The sequence below is a fragment of the Dipodomys spectabilis genome, unplaced genomic scaffold (genome assembly GCF_019054845.1).
Source record: "Dipodomys spectabilis isolate Male_0828 unplaced genomic scaffold, ASM1905484v1 ptg000241l, whole genome shotgun sequence".
Lineage (NCBI taxonomy): Eukaryota > Metazoa > Chordata > Mammalia > Rodentia > Heteromyidae > Dipodomys > Dipodomys spectabilis.
Window position 1 is genome coordinate 6,970,174 of NW_024870918.1, and position 19,351 is coordinate 6,989,524.

General features: G+C 37.3%; 1 protein-coding gene across 1 annotated transcript in view; it reads left to right on the forward strand.

The window, feature by feature from the left end:
- The window catches only part of CUNH9orf85 (chromosome unknown C9orf85 homolog), a 40,360-nt gene extending 27,834 nt beyond the window's left edge, over window positions 1–12,526 (forward strand). Inside the window, exons 2-4 of the mRNA XM_042699349.1 lie at window positions 4,715–4,821; window positions 9,910–10,023; window positions 10,443–12,526. Of these exons, the coding sequence (XP_042555283.1) occupies window positions 4,715–4,821; window positions 9,910–10,023; window positions 10,443–10,578 (357 nt within the window). The 3' untranslated portion in view covers window positions 10,579–12,526. The remainder of the gene's footprint in view (window positions 1–4,714; window positions 4,822–9,909; window positions 10,024–10,442) is intronic.
- Window positions 12,527–19,351: the final 6,825 nt, after the last annotated feature.

Below are 19,351 nucleotides of genomic sequence, written 5' to 3' on the forward strand. Positions count from 1 at the left end.
TGTATGTTGAACAGTTAATGATGGTAGAGACATTCTGGAGACGTTAGTGTCTTTTGATGTGCTTCAGTTTATTCTTAACTTAAAAAAAAAGTATTCATTTAATTTTTTAAAAAGTTTTAAAGCCAGACATAATAAGTAGTACATGGCCTGTAATCTAAGCACTCTGAGACTGAGGCAAAGATAATTGCAAGTTTGAGGCTGGACTGGCCTACATAGAGTTCTATGTATGTCTTTTAAGATAGTTCCCTATGTGTGTGGAAGACCTAATTAATTAATTAATTTTAAAATATGGGTTTTTTTTTAGATGATTCATAAGTTTAGTCAACTAATTTTTTTTTTCTTTAAAAAACCTAGAAAGTAGGAGCTGGAAAGGTGGCTCAGTGGTAGAGCGCTTGCCTTGCATGCATGAGGCCCTGGGTTTGATTCCTCAGCACCACATAAGCAAAAAGAAAAAAGCCGGAAGTGGCGCTGTGGCTCAAGTGGTAGAGTGCTAGCCTTGAGCTGAAGAGCTGAGGGACAGCGCCCAGGCCCAGAGTTCAGGCCTCATGACCGGACTCCTCCCCCCCCCCCCAAAAAAACCCCCCAAAACCTAGAAAGTAGCTTGTTTGAGCTACATAATATATAGGCCTCGATTTATAATACTTAAATTTGCTTTTACATTTGGGCATACTTAAATCTTGTCCTTAATAAGCTATGATTTTCTGTCATGAGATATATATGAAAATTAATTGCCAAAAGGAGATGAGCTCTTCAGCTCAAGGCTAGTGCTCTACCACTTGAGCCACAGCGCCACTTCTGGTTTTCTGGTGGTTTATTGGAGACCAGAGTCTCACAGTTTTTCCTGCCGGGGCTGGCTTTGAACTATGATCCTCAATCTCAGCCTCCTGAGTAGCTAGGATTACAGGTGTGAGCCACCAGAGCCCGGTTCCTCACTAATTTCTTAACACATGAAAATCCAGTTTAATTTTGTCGTGGTGCCAGCCGGTCACGTGAACTCCGTACAACATCTCATTTATACTGCCTCACACATCACTCACAAGACAAGTTCCCACAAAGGCCTGTTTTGTTCTACTGTGATCCACCCTAAAGAAACCAGTTTCTAAACTATGCAAGGCTTTGTAAATCAAGATGAACTGGTCAGAAGTGGGATACAGAAACGAACAAGAAACCAAATAACGCTTCCTAGTTAACCAGGTAGTTAATGAGCAGAGTGTGTTATATGTCATAAAATTTCAGGGAATGAAATGATCTGCATTCTAAGAATATTCCCTCTAAGAACTTTATATCACATTCATCTTGGAATTATAGTTCAAACTTATTGACCTAGTATTGTTGAGAAAGTGTAAGTGGTGCTTTCAGTAAAGTTTCTAGACAACACAAGGGACCAAGATCAATGATGGACAGCACACTGTACTTGTGTTTCTTAGCCCGCACTTTTTTTTTTATTGTGAAAATACGGTACAGAGGGGTTACAATTACATGGGCAAGATAATGAGTACATTTCTTATCAAGCGTTGTTGCTTCCTCCTTTGTTTCCCCTTCTCTTGCCTTCCCTTCCCCTCCCCCAAAGTTGTACATCTCATTGTTGCAAGGGTCCACCTGTATCCCTATTTAAATGATTTGTTTTTCCCTTCCCCTCCACAAATTATACCAACATCAAATACAAATGAAAGCAGGGCTTATACCATGGGGGAGGGACATACAAAGCAACAAAGAAATTATCTTATTAATGTATTAGAAACAATTGCAAGAAAGAAAAAACATTTGAATCCTTATCTTGGGGTTCATTTCACCTAACATCAATTTATCTGACCTTTTCTGTTTGTCTCAGACATACACTAGTTATTGCAAATTAGGGAAACCATGGGACCTATGCTTCTTTGGGCCTGGCTTACTTCACTTAATAGAATTTTTTCCAAGTCTTTCCATTTCCTAACAAATGGGGCAATGTCATTCTTTCTGATGGAGGCATAGACTTCATTGTGTATATGTACCACATTTTCTTGATCCATTCATCTACTGAGGGGCATCTGGGTTGGTTCCATATCTTAGCTATGGTAAATAATGCTGCAATAAATATAGTTGTGATGGTAGCTTTAGTATGGTCTTGTTTGTGATCATTTGGGTAAATGCCCAAAAGTGGGACTCTATGTGGAGTCTTTTGAGGACCCTCCATACTACTTTCCAAAGTGGTTGGAGCTTAAAAAAAAAAAATGGAAGAAAGACAGCCTCTTCTGTAAATGGTGCTGGCAAAATTGGTTAATCACTTGTAGAAAACTAAAGCTAGATCCTTATCTATCACCCTGCACCAGAATCAACTCCAAATGGATGAAAGACCTCTAAGTCAAAGCAGACACTTTGAAAACATTACAGGATGGAATAGGAGAAACCCTAGGTCTCCTTGGCACAGGCTGAAATTTTCTTAATAGAGAACCAGAAACACAACAAATCAAAGAAAGGTTGGACAAATGGGATTGCATGAAATTGCAGAGCTTCTGCATGGCAAAGGACATAGCTAGCAAGATCAATAGAAAGCCCACGGATTGAAGGGCTAGGATGTAGCTCAGTGGCAAAGCGCTTGCCTAGCAAGTGCAACGTCCTGGGTTCGATCCCCAGTACCAAGAAAGCAAAAAGACAAAAAAAAAAAAGAAAAAGAAAACCCACGGATGGGAGAAGATCTTCACTAGCCATACAATGGAGAAGAGTCTCCTATCTAAAATATATCTGGAACTCAAAAAATTAAATCCCCCAACAACAAATCCTCAAAGAAACAACTGCCCAATAAATAAGTGGGCTAAAGACTTAAAGAGAAACTTCTCTGAAGAGGAAAGAAGGATGGCCAATAGACATATAAAGAAATGCTCAACCTCTCTAGCCATAAAAGAAATGCAAATCAAAACAACATTGAGATACCACCTCACCCCAGTTAGAATGGCTATAATCAAGAACTCTAATAACAATAGATGCTGGAGGGGATGTGACAGAAGGGAACCTTACTGTATTGTTGGTGGGAGTGTAAACTTGTTCAACCACTTTAACCAGCACTTTTTGATGGCTGAGTATCAAGGTTGAAAGGAAGACAAGTTTGTGTATTCACATAGATTTCCCTTTTTGTCTGGCAGAGGTATAGTTAACCACAGTGAAGTAAGCAGATCTGCTGAGTGCAAAACTTACTTTCCCAGGAACTCTTCAGGTCAGAAACAAAAATACCCATACATAATTCATAGGTAATAAAAGATATTTTACATTTGAGCTACACTCTAATGTGTTCACAGCTTAAATTATGTTTTTTGAAAATGCCCTTGAATTGTTTTTTTTATAAGTATTTTATTAGATTCGTTCACCTTCTGATTGAGAGCTTTCAAGAATACCAAGCACTTCTCAAATGATGTAGTCTAAAATTAGGCTTTTAACTCACTATCAAATAGCCTTCCGGTGAATCTGCATCTTTGTGATATGTTTTTCTCGCCTAGAAAAATTTATAATAGAAACAAAGAGAGAGAAAAAAAGATAAGAAAAATATTTAAATGTCTTAAAAATATTAAAATGCCTTCTACTTATTGTTTCCAACACCGGGAAAAAGATGACCCATCCTTAGCTAAAAAAAAAAAAAAAAAATCATAGAATTTTTCAGTGTGTGTCTGTATTTAATCCTGAATCCAATCAATATGCTACACAATATAATACTATTACAGAGACTGTGTGGTAATTTAAACTTTTGCTATTGCTTTTTAAAAATCCAGCACATTTTGAAAATAAAATTCCAATTAAATATATTTTCTTCCCTCATTAAGCCCTTTCTTCACCAAACTAGTGGCTTGCATATGTCTATTTTAAGTAGTTTGTGGATGGAGCTTTTGTACAACAGTTTCCCTTTCATGAGAAAGCTGGAAGATTAAACTGAATAATAAAAAGACTTCTAACTCACTTCTCCCCTACCCTACACTTTTAAAACTCCTTAGTTTGTGGTCTCCTAGCAGATAATTTAGAACTTAGGGTTTCTCTAATTCACTGAAGAGGTTAGAATTGTTGGACTAATAGTGTTGAAACTATGCCAGTGGCTCATACTTGTTAATCCTAGCTACTCAGGAGGCTGAGATCTAAGGATTATAGCTCAAAGTCAGCCCAGGCAGGAAAATTCTGGAGATTCACAGTAGAGCTGTGGCTCAATTAGTAGAACATTATCTTTGAGCATAAAAGCTCAAGGATAGCGGATAGCAGCTAGGCACTGGGTTCAAGCTCTAGAACTACCCCCTTCCCCCCCCCCCCCCCACACACATACCCAAAAAAAAAAAATTCTTAAAACTAGGTTTAAAATTATCCTTAAAACTAGGTTTTCTTATTATTACATTTTTAGTGAGGCATAATTTCCATTCAATAAAATTACAAGCATCTTAACAGTATACTGAGTTTTGACCCATTTGGATATAATATACATCAGGATCAATGAAGACTTTCTCAAATGTGCTAGGAGGTTAAAAAAGCTTTCTAGTTAGTTCTGAGCTAAAGTGGTTAAGATCTATTGTCTTTATAAAGAACCAAATTGGATAATATTCATAAAATATATAATGTCTCATAAAACCTTATTCAGATTAAAGCCAGGGTTTTTGATTGTTTGTTTGCTTAAATCTTAAAATTATCATATACCTTGGTATAAGGTTTGCTCTTCTGGCTCCTGGGTTCAATTCTCAATTTGATGTTGTATTTGTTTTAGAAAATTAACGCAAAACTTCATGACGGAGTGTGTCAGCACTGTAAAGAAGTTCTTGAATGGCGTGTCAAGTACAGCAAATACAAACCGCTATCAAAGCCTAAAAAATGGTGAGTTCAGTTTCTTAGTTACTTTACCAGTGGGATAGATGCATGTTGTGTTGTTTCACAGGGGCTTGCTGTGTTCTTTCAATGGAATTTCATTGCATGCTGTTTCAGGACAGAGGGTTTTTTTGTCTTGACTGTGAGCAGTGTTGACTTTCTTTAGACAACTGGATAGGTTTCTTATGCCCATCTTACAGTGTTCTCTTTTGTGCCTTGCCTTATATTCCCTCAAAAAAAATCCTGTTGGTGACTAGAGGCATAGCTTATGTGGTGGAGTGTGGCCTACTGGGCCTGGGCCTAGAGTCAGTCCCTAGGACTGTACCAAAGAAGCAAAGAGTTGCAAACAGTGCTACTATGCTCAGTAGCCCAAATTAGGAATTGGCAATGTAGCAATAGAGGAAGTGTTTGCCTTGTCCAATTTTAGATTTCCATGAATGAATTAACTGGGTCCTCTAGATACTAATTAAATGCCGATTGTGCAATAAATCGTGTACTTTTAGTTAATAGGCCTAATCCAATGTTTTCAGCTTCCTGAATGTCTTCTTTATACAAAGATATTTTTAAGGCTCATTACCAAATCTTCATTTTGTCTTGGGAATATTGAATTTTTTCTTAAAAATTTCAAAGTATAGCTAATATACATTTATATAGCTATATCTTTTTTTTTTCTTTTTTTTTTAATCTTTTTGTTGGTTGTGGGGCTTGAACTCTGGGCCTTGGCGATGTCCCTCAGCTCTTCAGCTCAAAGCTAGTGCTTTATCACTTGAGCCACAGTACCATTTTTGGCTTTTTCTGTTTATGTGGTGCTGAGGAATCGAACCCAGGCCCTCATACATGCAAGGCAAGCACTCTACCACTGAGCCACCTTCCTAGCCCAGCTATATCATTTTAACAGAAATGAAATGAAATCACTTGAAAACATTCTTGTCTCATCCGTTATTTGTATGCTAATTTCTTTTCTTAGTGCTGTATTCTATATACTCATCTTCATTGTGAAAGTAGGTGAAAGATCCTACCAATTAAAAATTTGACAGATGTTAACTTTTGCAGTAGATTTTCTGGACTCATTTAGACAGCTCTTAGATTTTCCTTCTTTTGTGTTAGCTATAATGTTTATTTGTCAATTTTTAAAACTTTTCATGCTGGTTCTGGGGCTTGAACTCATCACCTGGGCACTATCTCTGGACTTCTGTGTTCAAGGCTAGTGCTCTACCATTTGAGCCACAGTTTGACTTTCAGCTCTCTGATCGTTAATTGGAGATAAGAGTCTTACAGGCTTTCCTGCCCAATCCTCAGATCTCAGAGAGAATGACTTAGAGCAGAGACACACATAAAATAGAGGCAGAAATGCCAACCTTTCCCCTGCTTTGAGTTCGTTTGTAGGCCCAGCAAAAGCAACCTTCAAGCATCTCTTCCCGTACCAGTTTGTGGCTGTAAGCTATCTAGGTTGGCCTCTTTAGCTGTGCTTGTTTAGTTTTACCATTTCTTATAATAGGCCGAGTCTCTGAAGGTTAATCAGTGATGAGAGAGTTATGTCACTGCATTCCAGGAGTATTAAAATGTCCTGCAGTAGAGTTTTAGTCATAGGTAGCTCTTTATGTCACATTGTATTGTATGGGTGACTTAAAAGTTCCGGCTCTGTTCTGGACCTCTGCTCCTCATGGGTTTTGTTTTGTTTTTTTTGGTCAGTCATGGGAGCGGAACTCTGGGCCTGGGTGCTGTCCCTCAGCTCTTCAGCTCAAGGCTAGTGCTCTACCAGTGAGCCACAGCTTATGTGGTACTGAGGAATCGAACCCAGGGCCTCATGTAAGCACTCTACCACTGGGCCACCCTCTTAGCCCCTGCTCCTCATGTTTTTTAAAAGGTAAAAGCAGAGCTGGACGCTGCTGGCTCACACCTGTAATCCTAGCTATTCTGGTGGCTGAGATCTGAGGATCACATTTCAAAACCAGCTGGGCAGGAAAATCTGTAGACGCTTATCTCCAATTAATCACCAACAAAAGCTGGTAGAAGAGCTATAGCTCACGTAACAGAGTTCTAGCCTTCAGCGCAAAATCTCATAGGCAGTTGGCAGCTTAGGCCCTGAGTTCAAACCTCAGGACCAGCACACAAAAATAATAATATTAATAAAGTTAAAATGGAGTTTTGATTACTCTGATCCATCAGTCACAGTACATAGGGACTACCTTTTTTTTTTTTTACATTGGTGCAGCAACCTTTGATTTAAAATTCCCTAGCCTAAACAGTTTCCATTCTATTTCTAAACTGTTCTTGGTCAGAGGTGAATAATTTGTACTCCTTTTTAAAGCAAATATTCTAGGAATTGATCAAAGTACATTTTATACATACATGAAAATGTCCTGAAATCTATTCTTTTGGACAATTAGGGTACATTAATAAAAAAAAATAAAAGAAGGAAAATAATTAGTCTAATCCAACCTACTATTACAATAAGAGGGAGGTAGTATTTCTACTCACTTTCACATACTCCATCTAAAGATACAAAGAAACTACTTGTACTCCTGGGTATTTGGAAGGGAGGATATTGTTTCCTTAAAAAGCATTTTATATGAGTAGCATGTGATGTAATCTTACAGTGTGGTTTTGGAAGCTTCCTGTTTTGAGCATAGGTTTACTTAGAGCCACTGCAGGAAATGTGACTGATGCTTTATCCGTGTTGAGTTTCTATGATTTGTACGTCAAGAGGGTGGAGCACAAGTCACTGTTTACCAAAACAACTAGTCATGGTACACACGAGACTGCCATACATGGAGATTAATTATGCTAAAGGTTAAGGTGCTATAACCAGGAAAGAAAGCAGTTTCAGGGAGAATGTAGTACTAACCCGTTTTATATCAGTCCCAGTGGGAAATTCTTAAAGAGAATACTGGGGAAAGTTTACCTCCTCTACATAAATCTTCCAATATGCTCAATTCTATAGTAAATTATGTTACTAATACAGGTGTCATCAAAAAGTCTTCGGACTTTTTGTTTGTGAACTGTTGAGTTTGTAGAGATGACGAGTATAATACAATTCAGACCATTGTCATTCATCACCTCTGTCCTTGTGCATGGGTCTCAGTGCTCTGAGTGACCTTCATAAACATTGCAACTCAAATACTGTACAACAGAGACATTTCACACCCAGGGTAGAATCATGGTCTCCCGTTTCCCAGACATTTACTGTTCCTTTCCCATTATGTTGTTTCAAAAAATACTGCTATCCAGGGGCTAAACCTCATCCAGTAAAAACTTCATGTCCCCCATTTTCATCTTTATACAGTAAACATTTATTAGCTTCATTCAATTGTTCTTTCCTTTTGTTTTGCATTGTAAAAACAATCCAGCACTATCTTAAAGATATGTATTGTCTCCTTCGTCAATAAGCACGGCTTGTGTTTTTAGCTAACCGCAAGGCCAAGATTCTTTGAACCACTGTTTCTGGAAACTGTATTCCATAGAGCAATGAAAAGAAGTTCAGACTATTACTTAACAGCTCTGATGATTTCATAGCACAATGTACAGGACATATAGCAATTTTAAAGGAAGATTGAGAAACATTTATATTTAAGTGAATTTGATATTGTTTCTTAATTATGTAAACTTTATAAGAAAAAGTGCTAAGAGCTATTTAAGATATATAGATGTCTTAAAGCTATTTTAAAATACTTTATAGGCTTTAGTACAACTTAAATGTGTATTCATTGAATTCAATGATAACCACTGTTCTCATACTTAAGATCAAGATTCTTTGGGATGATGAATATTGTGCTGAGTTAAAAAATATATACCAACCTTTTGTTGATTTCAAACCTCTGAAAGCCTGAATTAATTGAGTTTTTTTTTTAAAGGCACACTCAGCAAGATCCCACTTTCATAATAGAGAAAGTGGAAGTTTGTAAATATCTAAAAATTGTACATATTTTCACAAACATGTCACCCTTATAAAAGGAAAAAAAATCATTTTCAAAGCATGTATATCTTTGTTGTAATGTCAGATACGTCTTTTTATTCAGAGCTACTACCTTAGGGAAATCTGGTTTTCAGAAGTAATTTAAATTTGAAAGTGCATAATTGCTCTTAGCAGTAGAATTCATTCTGTTCTCAGAGTTTGTCCTTTTCGTGTCAGCCAGGCATGGGAACACAGAAAATTTCCTCTAAAGTAGTAAGACAGTATTATTTTGATATAGGCCGAGAATTTGCAAAAGGTTATGATCATAGAATTTTCTTGTAGAGTTTAATATATTCTTGGGATACATTCCTAAGGTTTTGGTTATGTAACTAATCCATACTGCCCAGAAATCTGATTTCAACAGGCTGTACAGATGTTTGAGTCTTGAGAAACCTTACTATCTTTTGACTCTAGACACCAAAACAAAGTATCCATTTTAAACTTATTATATATGTAAATTTTAACAGTAACAGTTCTGCCCAAACTTGCAATTTAAATATTTAAAGATTTGTCTACTCCAATGGTCCCAAGCATGAGAGCCTCAAAATATGAGATTATATTCTAATTTCCTTGAGTTCTCAGATGAACCTAATTTTTAAGCTTTTGGAAATTAAAGACCAAAAAAATTGTCAAAATTATCTAATCATTTGATTGGAACTTTACTATATGTGTATTCTTATGGTATACAAAAGTTAACATACCCTTTTATTACAGAGTGATTTAGTTAAAATTGTATTCACTAAAAGTTTAACATCGAAGAGGGATTTTGTTTTACTTTTTATTTTTAATTGTAATTTATTTGTCCTAATTGGAGATCTTAGAGTAGAATTTATATGCAGGATGTTTCTTTATGTCATGTTACAGTTAATAATAGTTGTAGCTTCTTTCCTATTTTTGGTTTTTGAAACAGAATCTTGTAGGTAGCCCAGACTGGCTTCAAACTGTCAATCTTCTTGCTTCAGTACCCTCAAGGGTCAAGATTACAGGTGTGCACCACTATACCCAACCTAAATCTGAGATTGAAATCCAGGAGTTTTGATTTTTGGGCCTTTCAAATGGACATTTAAGCTCTACCACCTTATTTCATCAAGTCTTAAGTAATTAGTAAAAATCAATATTTGATTTTCCCTTCCCATCTTTAGTGTTAAATGTTTACAGAAGACTGTGAAGGATTCTTACCACATCATTTGTAGACCTTGTGCTTGTCAGCTGGAAGTTTGCGCCAAGTGTGGAAAGAAAGAAGACATTGTTATTCCGTGAGTATTTGCTTTTGCATCTGGGTTTTACACTTTCTAAGGTGCATGGCCTTCCTTTTAATGACCCATTCAGTAACTCTGAAGGTAAAGTATTTACACTTACGGAGACATTTTTCTACATAACAAGGAAAGAATCATAATTTTTCAACTCTACTGTGGTAAAAGTGACACTTGTTATTTTTAAGAACATCAACTATTTAGCTATGAGCTTTACATTCATAATAATTACTCACTATGTAACAATTTCCCCTTCATGAATACCTTTGAATTATTTTCAAGCCTACATTAGGGACTGTGTATTTCTTGATTAGTTCTTCAGTAGTCTTTAAGGATCTTTCAGTGGGAAAGGCCTTCTTTACTTTGGTGGTTCAATCATAAAGGTCTGTGAAGTAATCAGAAACTTTCTCTTCTGTCTTTAGGTTTAATAAAGAACCAGGAAAGACAGAAAATGGTGAAAATGATCAAAGTTCTCATAGAAGGTGCAAAAGAAATGAAGAAAATGATGATGATTCAGATTTTGCTGGAGACTTAGGTGATCTGGATGCCGTGGACTAATGTAACCACCAACCCGCTAGTAATTTTGAGGGTTTCAACAAAAATACCTCAAAGTCCTAATGAGAAAAGAGGGCTAAAACTATAGAAATAGGCAAAATTTATATATCAATGATATCAATTGTGTATATAATGTTTGAATAATCAAGAAACTGTCATCCAGAGTTTTCTTGCAGTAAATACTAAAATGTTGGCCAAAATGAATGTTGGATGCATATAAGTGCATATTACTTAGAATTATGTACTATCTAATATCAAGCCAAATGATTCAGAATTGTTTATAGCAGAACTGTTTTAGAAAATAAGATGACATTTGATAGCTAGTTTTACAATTAATCATGGTAAGTGCCTTTTGATAGGTCAATCTCATATTAGTGTGATTTTTTTATAGAGAAACCTCTCCCTTATGTAAACTTACTTATTACAAAGCAAAAAATAATTTTAATAATGTTTAGCAAATATCTAACAACTGATCTTTGAATGTATCTCTGTATTCCTCTCTGCAGTTTTACCTTTTGCCTCTTGTGAAATATCCACTCAGAAAAATCAAGAACCCTGAAAATGAATATATTTATATACATTTGTGTATACATGCACACGCTCGCGTGCACGCACACACACACACGCACACACACACACACACACACACACACACACACCAGTCAGAAGCTTCCAGTATCAGAAATTTCCCTACAAGTCTCTTCCTTCCCACAAGCTCACCCTTCTTCTCAGAGGCGACATCATCCTGAATTTTGATGATTATTTTCTGTATCATCTTACTACCCTTATTTGTACTTCTCAACAATATCAGATAGTTTTCTCTGATTATTCTTTCTTGTCTTTGTTTTGGAAAACCTGAGAACTACAGAAAAGTATCAAAACTGTACAGTGAACCTTTGGATTCTCTTTGCTTGGATCCCAGTTGTTGGCATTTTAATTTGTTTTCTTTCTATCAACCATTTGAAAAGAAGTCAAGCTAGGGTTCTAAATTTTAAATTTTAAATAAACATTTAAACTGTGCATGTTATTTTGTATCTTTTCTTTTTTTTTCATTGTTATAAAATTTGAAAGTGATCCATGCCAGAGAAGCTGAAATTCATTCAATTTTACATTATTGTATGTTGTCCTCTGTATTTTCATAGATACTTTGATAATACAGTCCAATGCTGCTACATTTGAATTTTGATTTTTTCCTGTTTCAAACAATATTGGTAAGAGCAAGTTTATGTGAGTTTTTTGGTACATATATGCATTTCTGTAGGAATGTACACTACCAGGAGTAGAGGGAATCAGGTATATATTCATCTTCACTCTTACTATATAATATATAATTTTTTTCCCAAAGGAACTATTAACACTTTCTATAGCAACATAAAGAGTTACAGTGTTCTGTATCCTTTCTAATACATAGAATTTTAAAATTACATTAATTTAATATGTAAACAGCAGTATTTCCTTGCCTTATGAATTTATATTTCTATAACTATTAATTAACTTTGTCTTCTTTCCATTTTACTATTTGGCTTTGGTAATACATAATACTAAGACATAACTTTTGCTGTTTTTAATAGTGTTATTTTTAGAAACACATACTGAAAATATTTAAGAGCTTAGTGTCAGTTTTCATTAAAATATTTGAGCATGTAAAAGTAAACAACATTTCAGACCCATCAAAAAATGCTAGCTAGTATTAAATTTTTAAAAAGTATTCAAGAATTCTGCCATTATAAAACATATAAAATCTTGTGACACTAAGAAAATTGGAGACAAAAATAGAGAGGAATCATGTTCATAATGCAGAGATCTCAGTATTTAAGCCTCTAGTCTTCATTTCTCTCCCATTAACTTACGCGATTTCTGTATTTGTATACAAACTTACTTTTACATATCCATTGTCTGTACTTTGTATGTAAGTTTCACTTTTATGATTAAAGAACCAAAATTATTATTAGATCTAGCATATATTCTTTCCCTTGTGAATGTACTGTAATTCCTCCGATTACCCTGAGCGCACTGTAACAGAGCATGGCCTACTGATGTGTATCAATAGCATTTCATTCTTTCTTTATTGCACATCACTCCTTTACTAATCTGGAAAAGATTTAGTAGTCATGCTCCAAGTGAGTACAGGTCCATGTTGCCGAGCAAAGCAGCTGGAACATGACTCAGAAACCAGACACACAGCAAAACACTTACACAGGATCAAGAAGCATTTCTTTGCCACGGAACAAGGTAGGAGGGGTTTAAGTAGAAACAGGAAGCACTGCTGTCCTCAGAGATCCAAGGCCTTTCCAATATTGGTATAAGGAATGGCTTGTCTTCTGATGCCCACATGTGCAATATTTCAACTGACGCTTGAAACCCTAGAAGGGTTTTTGCTCAGTCCTCTCTCTCACACACATACACATACGTATAATCCTTTCTTTTGTAAAAGTAACTGAAACAAAAATGTAGTTCAGGATTGATTCCAACCACCGGGAGCCAGCGCCTCTTCAGTCAGGAGGAAATCGCTGTTCTGAATTCCCCATGCAGGACACTCACCTTCCACTGTAAAGACTCAAGCCTCCTCAACAGGGACCTGATGATCAGAGCTGAGGACTGGGTCCTGGCTCACTCTGAACTCTGGCTTCTCATTGGTCATGCCATAGCTTAGCTCTTCCCTAACCAGTACTCAGGCCCGTCCTTAGCAAACAAAACCACTAGGAAAAACCGGAGTTACTACCACTCAACCCTCCTGAATATAAGAGGAGCCTTGCCTGGGCTCAGTCTGCAAACCTGCACCCCAACCGTGCCATTCTGACTGGATGCTGTGAAGGGAGTGGGTGCAGGAGACAACCCTAAGAATGCAGCTGGGAGCCACTGGTCCCCATCTGCAGCTACCTGCGGCTTCAGATGTACAGACGTGGTCTGTATTTGAGATGTACAGTTGTCGAATTCATAGCCAGCATCTTTGCCTTCAGACCTTCATCTTTTATTGGCAGTGTATCTCAGACAGGTTTGCAAAATGTCTCAACCCACTGAGACTAAATTTCACTTAAGTTTTCCCTATTTTCCTCATTTCATTCTTTAGTACTAAGAAAAATTGCTTTATTTTGTAAGCAGGCGTTGCTTTATTTAGTTCCTGTATATTTCTTGAGGAATCATTCTTTCTAATCTGAGAACTAACTGTTACTAGGGCTCAATATGGAGAAATGAAGGATTGTGTTATTGTAATGGGCTTAATTTAACGTAGGGAATTAGCTTGCTCTGCTTTGACAGCAGATGGTCGAGACTGCATCAGTTATTCTGAAATATGGCAGACCAGAATTTCTAAACTCTGATCCTATCATTCTTGTGATGTGCTTTTAAGAAAATTCTTACTTCTGGACTATTCTGATTCATTTTGCTCTGGAGTACAGCCCAGAATTTCTTCCTTCAAGACCTCTGTGATTCTAGTCATCAGTTACAACAAAGTATCAGCTGAATGTTGCAAAAAAAAAAAAAAAAAAAAAAAGCTATTTTTACGCCTCCCCCCTCCCCTCCCCCCACCTCTTTTTATCTATCAGAACGCAGGACCTCTGTCACATTTTTGCCCTTCTCAGCCTTTTTTACAACTAGTGGTAGCCAGCCATATGAGGGGATCACTGGGAGATTCTGGGAAAGAATTAACTCACCAACAAAAAAGAAAGCTTCCCCCCCCCTCCCCCCAGGCTCTTCCTGCCTGATACGGTTCTGAGAAAACATGCATGTCTAGGACTTAGTGGCAAAATGGAAAATTTAAATAGTCTTCAGAGACAGCAATCCAAAGCCTTAACTCGGTGAACCCTAGAAAGGTCCGGTTCTCATTATATAAATAAATATCTAGTTATATAAGCCACTGCTGCCCATCAGCAGTCCTGTTATTGCAGCCAGATTCATTTCAGCTGAAGATCTCAGCACATTGGTAATCTCTGTTCCTATAGGACTTTAGAGGTGCTGTGGCCACAAGATAATAAATACATTCACAATGATAAATTGGCCTTGAAGAGTTACCCGTTTGGTTGTGTGCCTTCATCCTGCAGAATTCAGAAAAGCTAAATCACTACACAGTAACAAAGATGCTATCAAATGTAATACTCTCAAGCATTTTGCATACATTAATGTAAGGACATTTAATCCTATATCAGTCTCATGAGAATCAAAGCATAGAAAGATTAATTAGACCAAGTCATACAGCTAGTAAGCGACAATTCTAGGTAACTACTGTGCTGTGTTGTTACACTATCACATGTCAAAGGTTTTTCTAAAGGGAAACAGAAAAATATTTTTCTGTGCCTTGTAATACTTCTGTACTGAATTATTGCTCTTATTCTTTTAAAACATTACTTCCTATAATCATGGTGTAGAATGTCATTGCTCATTTTGTTCATCTTTAGCAACTGAATGTTGCAGGACCACTTTGTACCATGTTGGCTCACCTATGGCTTTAAAGAAATACAGACTATTTACTCAGCTCTGTGCTACAGTTCTGTCCCACAGTCTGTCAGCCATTACACATACGAGGAAAAGTTGTGTCTTCTCGACTTCATACTTAAAGACTTTTACAGAACCAGACTTTCACAAAGGTGTTACCAATTTACAGAGAAGGTCGCATCTTGCCTTCTTACTCACTATGGTTTGGATCTTGTACTCACCACGTCTCATATTGAGATGTGTTTGCCAAGGGAGTCTTTTGGGGAAGTGGGCATTTAAGAAGGATTCATGTCTTTCTCATGATACCTGTTTCTCTGGGGATGCAGTGGCTATAACATGTCTGGTTCCCTCTGTAACCTCCAACTTTTGCATGCATCAACCTGTGGGCCTTTCCTCCTTGATCTCCTGCCTCCAGCTGTTAGGTTTTCTGCCCTCACCAGAAATCCTGGTGCTAGTGTTATTCCCAGAACCATAAGCCTCATAAACTTACCGTTTCGAAAAACTACCTCATCGCCCTTTTGTGTGGTGGTGTGAATGGAATGCAGGACCTGGTGCATATTACACAAGCAGTCTACATCCTGGCCCTCAGGTGTTAGAGCAACAGAAAATGAACTATGTACTACATTATCTTAAAACTTGTCAGAAAAGTAATTATCCTATTTCCCTACACAGGAAATAATTCGCACTACCATTTTGTTGGTACTGATGAGCTCTTACTTATTTTTCTGCCAGTACTGGAGCTTGAACTCAGGACCTCACACTAATTCTTACCTTTTTTGGTCAAGGCTGGTGCTCTACCATTGGAGCCACACCTCCACTTCCAGTGTTCTGCTCATTTATTAGACATAAGTCTTACCTTGGATTTGTCTGTGCTGCTTTGAATCAGGATCTTCAGATCTCCACCTCCTGAGTATCTAGAATTATAAATGAGCCACTGACACCTAGCTCCAGTGAAGTTTTTAAATAAGTATAGATTATGAAAATACAAACAAAAACAACAGCTGGTGTAGCTCATGTCTGTCTAAAGAGACTAAAGTGAGCCAGGTGCCGGTGGCTCACGCCTGTCATCCTAGCTACTCAGGAGGCTGAGATCTGAGGATCGAGGTTCAAAGCCAGTGTGGGCAGGAAAGTCCGTGAGACTCTTATCTCCAATAAAACCACTAGAAAACCGGAAGTGGTGCTGTGACTCAAGCGGTAGTGCACTGGCTTTGAGCTGAAGAGTGCAGGGACAGTGCCCAAGCCCAGAGTTCAAGCCCCATGACTGACAAAAAAATAATTTTTTTTTTTAAAAAAGAGACTAATGCGAGGGACTTGGTTGAGCCAGGAGTCCCATGTTAATTAGTCAACATATGGAGACTGTCTCAAAAAATTAAACAAGGGACTGGGAATGTGGCTTAGTGGTAGAGTGCTTACCTAACTTGTATGAAGCTCTAGGTTCGGTTCCGTACTACGACATAAACAGAAAAGCTGAAAGGGGTGCTGTGGCTCAGGTGATAGGGTGCTAGCCTTGAGCAATAGCTCAGGACAATGCCCAGGCCTTGAGTTCAAGCCCCAGGACTGGCCAATAAATAAATAAAATAAAATAAAAAAGAGTACCCTAGTTGTTTAGACAGTATTTTATTCAAGCCTAACTTACAAGATTGTGATCTGTAGCAACATTGTGTGCATAAATTAAAATGTTAATATAAAATGTGTAAACTAATATTTCAAAATCAAGTTATGTTAGGTTTTTAATTAAAGCATTTTCAAACTTACATTTTTTCCCCATGGGTGATTTCACAGATACCAGCACTAAAAGAATCCAGATATAAGAAGTTACATCCTTTATTAATCCATTATGTGAAGCTTAAGACCAATGATAGTTCTAAGTAACATGGTGACAGATGTCAGAAGAGCGACTCCTTTTGGAGACTGGAAACAGACAAGAAAAGAATTAAGCATGGCTCCTGGAATTCTGGGAACATCTGCATCTTGGTTGAGATACTCATAGCAGTGCAGAAATAGAAAATTCAACACTTTCGATCACCCTTTCTCCATCCTCCCTTCCTCCTGACATTCTTCCCAGCATCTGCTCACCTTGGCTTCCATGAGTTCAATTTGTGTGTATGTGTGTGAAAAGTTTATTGGATACTTTTATTGTAATCAGAAAGTAACATAACACAGTTGTAATGAATTCAGCAATTCACTCCCCATTTTTAAAAACTAGGAAGTTAAATTTCTACATAATAATACTTAATATTTGTTTAAGTCAAGTATTGCTTTTGAGTTAAGCATTTTATTACAAGCTATCTTAAGGTTGTGTGGGTGTGAGAAGCAGGTCAGCTGTCAACTGTACTTCAATTAAAATATGATCATATCCTTTTGTCAAATCGGTTCCTAAATCTTGACTAAAGCAAGAGCAGGCGGCAGTGACTGAAGCAGAAACTGCAACAGAAAGATGTCTGTGCCCTACCACTGCCTCTTCCTGCCTGTGACTGGCTTGTGAATTTCCTGAGCCTTTGTGAAGTTACTTGTTCTGTGCCCTGTTTGTCAAATAAGGACTCCTGGTAACTACTGTGGGAAGTTACTGTAGGAATATATGCAAAGAAAACTCCTGGCATATAGTGAGATGCTTTATTCAAGTTCTTTTTAAATGTATATGAATCCTTTCTCCCTCCCTCCCTCCCTCCCTCCCTCCCTCCCTCCCTCTCTTTCTTTCTTTCTTTCTTTCTTTCTTTCTTTCTTTCCTTCTTTCTTTCCTTTGATGGAGAGATCTGTCCATGTATTGCAGGGTAGAACTCCAGGTTAAATATATATTTTATTGTAAAGACATTGTACAGAGGGGTTAGTAAGGTAATGAGTACATTTCCTGTCAAGCAGTAATCCTCTCCCTTGTTTTTCCCCTACCATCCCTGTCCTCCCCACCTCCCTACCTTTGCTTGCTGTTTCTTGATAATGAAAACATTCAAACCCTTGTGGCTTTCTGCTCTATGCAGTTTTTACGATTATCTGTTCCCCACCTTGTGATACCTGACTACAACTTAGTAGTCTCTGATTGACCTTTCCCCTCCCTCCTGCCCCATTACTTGTTACCTAGTGTCTAGTGATCTCAGTACGAGTTCAGGTGTTATTGTTGTTACTTATTTTATTCCACCATAGGAAATACTGCTTTGTAAATTTTGGTTTAGACATTTTTATTTCAAGTGACAGCCACTGAGGTTTTGTGAGTGTGTGGGATGTAGGTCAACTGAGAACTCTTAAACTGGTGGACTTGGTACAGAATTCCTGCTACATGCAAAGAGGAAGGGAAGCCTTCCAATGGAGATACTTAAATAGGAAGTGTCAAGTCTGCTAGGGGCTATTTTTAATATTTGTGAGATGTGGACTCTCCGGTAATACCATGTACACATTGGAGAGTACCATCAAGCTTCAGAAAAGTATTTCTGACAGCAACTTTATAAACTCTTCAGTTCTTTCTCAAACTAAACAAAAGGCCATAATATTAACTTGGAATATACCGGGCATGTACACACAGAACTTTAGTAAATCAAATGCTAAAAAAAAAAATACATATTTTTAAATAACAGTAAATTTAAAATGCAAAATGAATTAGAAAAGCAGTCTAGAATGCTTATTTAAATTATTAATTTGCCTATTTAAAATTATTTTTGCTAATTGGTTATGATCTTAGTTAGGTCCCTTCTCTGCTTAGTCACAAATTTATTTGTGAATCGTGTTTTCTTTCATCTTTTAAAGTCTACCCCTTTTAAAAATATTGATCATTATTAAGGAAAATCATGGTAATAAGAGAAGGATAGCCTTAATGATCTAAGAAAGGAATTGGCCCTGGAGGAATTGACTGGACCACTTAAGGTTGGGAGAAACGGTTCCGTATGAGTCAGCTGTGATGTTCCCTTAGTAGGGGATATTCCTGCCAAGCTAGGAAACATAAAAAGAATTTTAGATCGCTATTTGTATAACTATAGTATACCAATATGTTTCCTGGTACAGTAGTAAGCAATAGGTACAATTGTTACTTTGGGGAGAGGAAAAACAAAACAACCTATAATACAGTGCAGCGAGTCCCCAAAATCTGAAGCACAGGGACACTACTGTATTCATTATCCTTTTCCCTCACATGCATACCAAACGTACTATATGGTGCTCTACCACTTGAGCCATGCCTCCAGCCCTCTAAGGTAGAACTTGGAAGTAGAACAGAACCATTACATGCTGTTTATAAATAACTTGCTTCCATCAACACTTGTGGCTGCAGCAGCTGACAGGCCGGTGCCGGGTGGACAGCTGCTGGTGGACAGTAACATAATCTAGACTTGCTCAGGGTTTCTTATAAATAATGGAGAGG